Genomic DNA, 1,728 nt, shown 5'->3' with positions numbered 1-1,728 from the left:
TGCAAACTGTCAGTGCCCATAATCGTTGTGTTTAATTAATTTAATGGATCGTGAAGTAGTGCTCAACAGTGTATAAGTAGCAGGTATTAAACACATAAAGATAGTATTATTTTGACAAAAAGGTTTTTGGGACCACCCCCGAAAAATGGTATTAAAAGTTTCCCAAAAAAAGGCACAGATTTTTTCTTATATAAACTAGCACAAAGGGAAGGTTTCGTAATTTCGAAAAATGTGTAGTAACTCCATCTCCACATTAATATACCTGTGCTTCTGTACTATTTCTGTTTATAGTCAAAATAATTTGGTAAGTATTCTAAAATATAAATACATTTAAAGTATGAAACTGTTATTTACTTTAAATTTATTTTAGCTAAAAATATGTCATGAGTTTACCAAATCAACTGCACGCTCGCCATATTTTAAGTATATTGACAATGATTATGCAATGTCTAAAGAATTATTTTGTCTTAAAACCAATAACCAAATGCGTATGTGCGATATGAATGGACGTAGGTTCCCAGATTCAGTAGAATGCAAAACGACAAGACATAAAAATAGGCACTGTCCAGATGAACTGTTTGAAATCCGATCGCATGGCAATAAACCGCTTTGCCTGAAAGTTTCAACTAAAGTTCAGGCTTACAATGAAGAATTTTGCTATGGGTCAAATACAATTATTCCAACAGATTTAACAAGTAAAGAAATTTTCACAGTAACTGAGTTTTTGCAAAATAAGAAAATAAATCAGTACTGGCTGCCAATAAAGCGAAATAATGCATTTATGGCATTTGAAGTCCGTTTGCCGGGAAAGTCGTGGAGAAGGGTATTACATAATAATTTAATACAGTTTAAAAACAAATCTGATGAACACTGTTTAAAGCACGTTTTAAATAAACCAAGTATGAACAACTCTAATAATATAATAGTCGCTGAACCGTGCAACACTCTTTTAGACGCGGTATGCACTTTTAAGTCGGATGTGCTGTCTAGTAATGGGTGTCCAAACGGTTTCGGAGCTTTAACCTATCGGCCTAGCGTGTGTTATGGTATTGATTGGAAGAAATCAAATCATGAAGAGGTTCATCTAAAAGAATACTTACAAAATCAAAACCTTCTTACACAAATTTTTGCAAAGTATGTGACAGAGAAAAAACAAAACGATTTTTTTAAAATTGATTATTTCTCGGATACTTTCGGAGACGAGTATTCTATTTTAATGAACCCGTTTGGAATTCTTAAAATCGTTGAAAAAGGTATGGAATGGCTTCCTGCTTTAAGTAAACAAAATATCGACCCAACAAATGCAATTGAAATGTTACTTAAAATGGATGAAAAGACCAATTCGTTATTATTAGTTGCTCTTAATAGGAAATACTTGTGGGTAAATAAAAAAAAATTATCATGGCATAAAATGTTTTACATATACAGAATACGGTATTTTAAAAAAAGCAAAGGTGGACCTCGTTTGGGAAAACAAAGAGCAAAATTACTCAATTTTTCAAGTTAAATTGGTTTCGAAGTATCGTACCGAATATTGGTGTGAGGCTCACAGCATTTTTGATTTTCAGAAGGTGTCCACCCAACGATTTATACCTCCTAGCCAGAGCAAAGGGCATGAATTTGTTATACGTTGGAATGTCTCATGTATTCGTCAAGATTCTTGGAATAGTTTTTGCAATCCCTTAAGCAAGGACTTTAAAGTCAGTGGGAAGAAACTAACAAGCCTCT

At 33.1% G+C, this 1,728-nt stretch overlaps 1 protein-coding gene across 1 annotated transcript; it reads left to right on the top strand.

Annotated features, from left to right (window-relative positions):
• Window positions 1-210: 210 nt before the first annotated feature.
• On the top strand, window positions 211-1,507 carry LOC108026670 (uncharacterized). Its single transcript, XM_017097766.3, has 2 exons — window positions 211-304; window positions 371-1,507. The coding sequence occupies exons 1-2, from the start codon at window positions 230-232 to the stop codon at window positions 1,505-1,507; spliced, it is 1,212 nt and encodes a 403-aa protein (XP_016953255.2). The 5' UTR covers window positions 211-229.
• Window positions 1,508-1,728: the final 221 nt, after the last annotated feature.

The sequence above is a fragment of the Drosophila biarmipes genome, chromosome 3R (assembly GCF_025231255.1).
Source record: "Drosophila biarmipes strain raj3 chromosome 3R, RU_DBia_V1.1, whole genome shotgun sequence".
Taxonomy (NCBI): domain Eukaryota; kingdom Metazoa; phylum Arthropoda; class Insecta; order Diptera; family Drosophilidae; genus Drosophila; species Drosophila biarmipes.
Note: the sequence above shows the minus strand (reverse complement) of the source record. Positions and strands in the feature narration are given on the sequence as shown.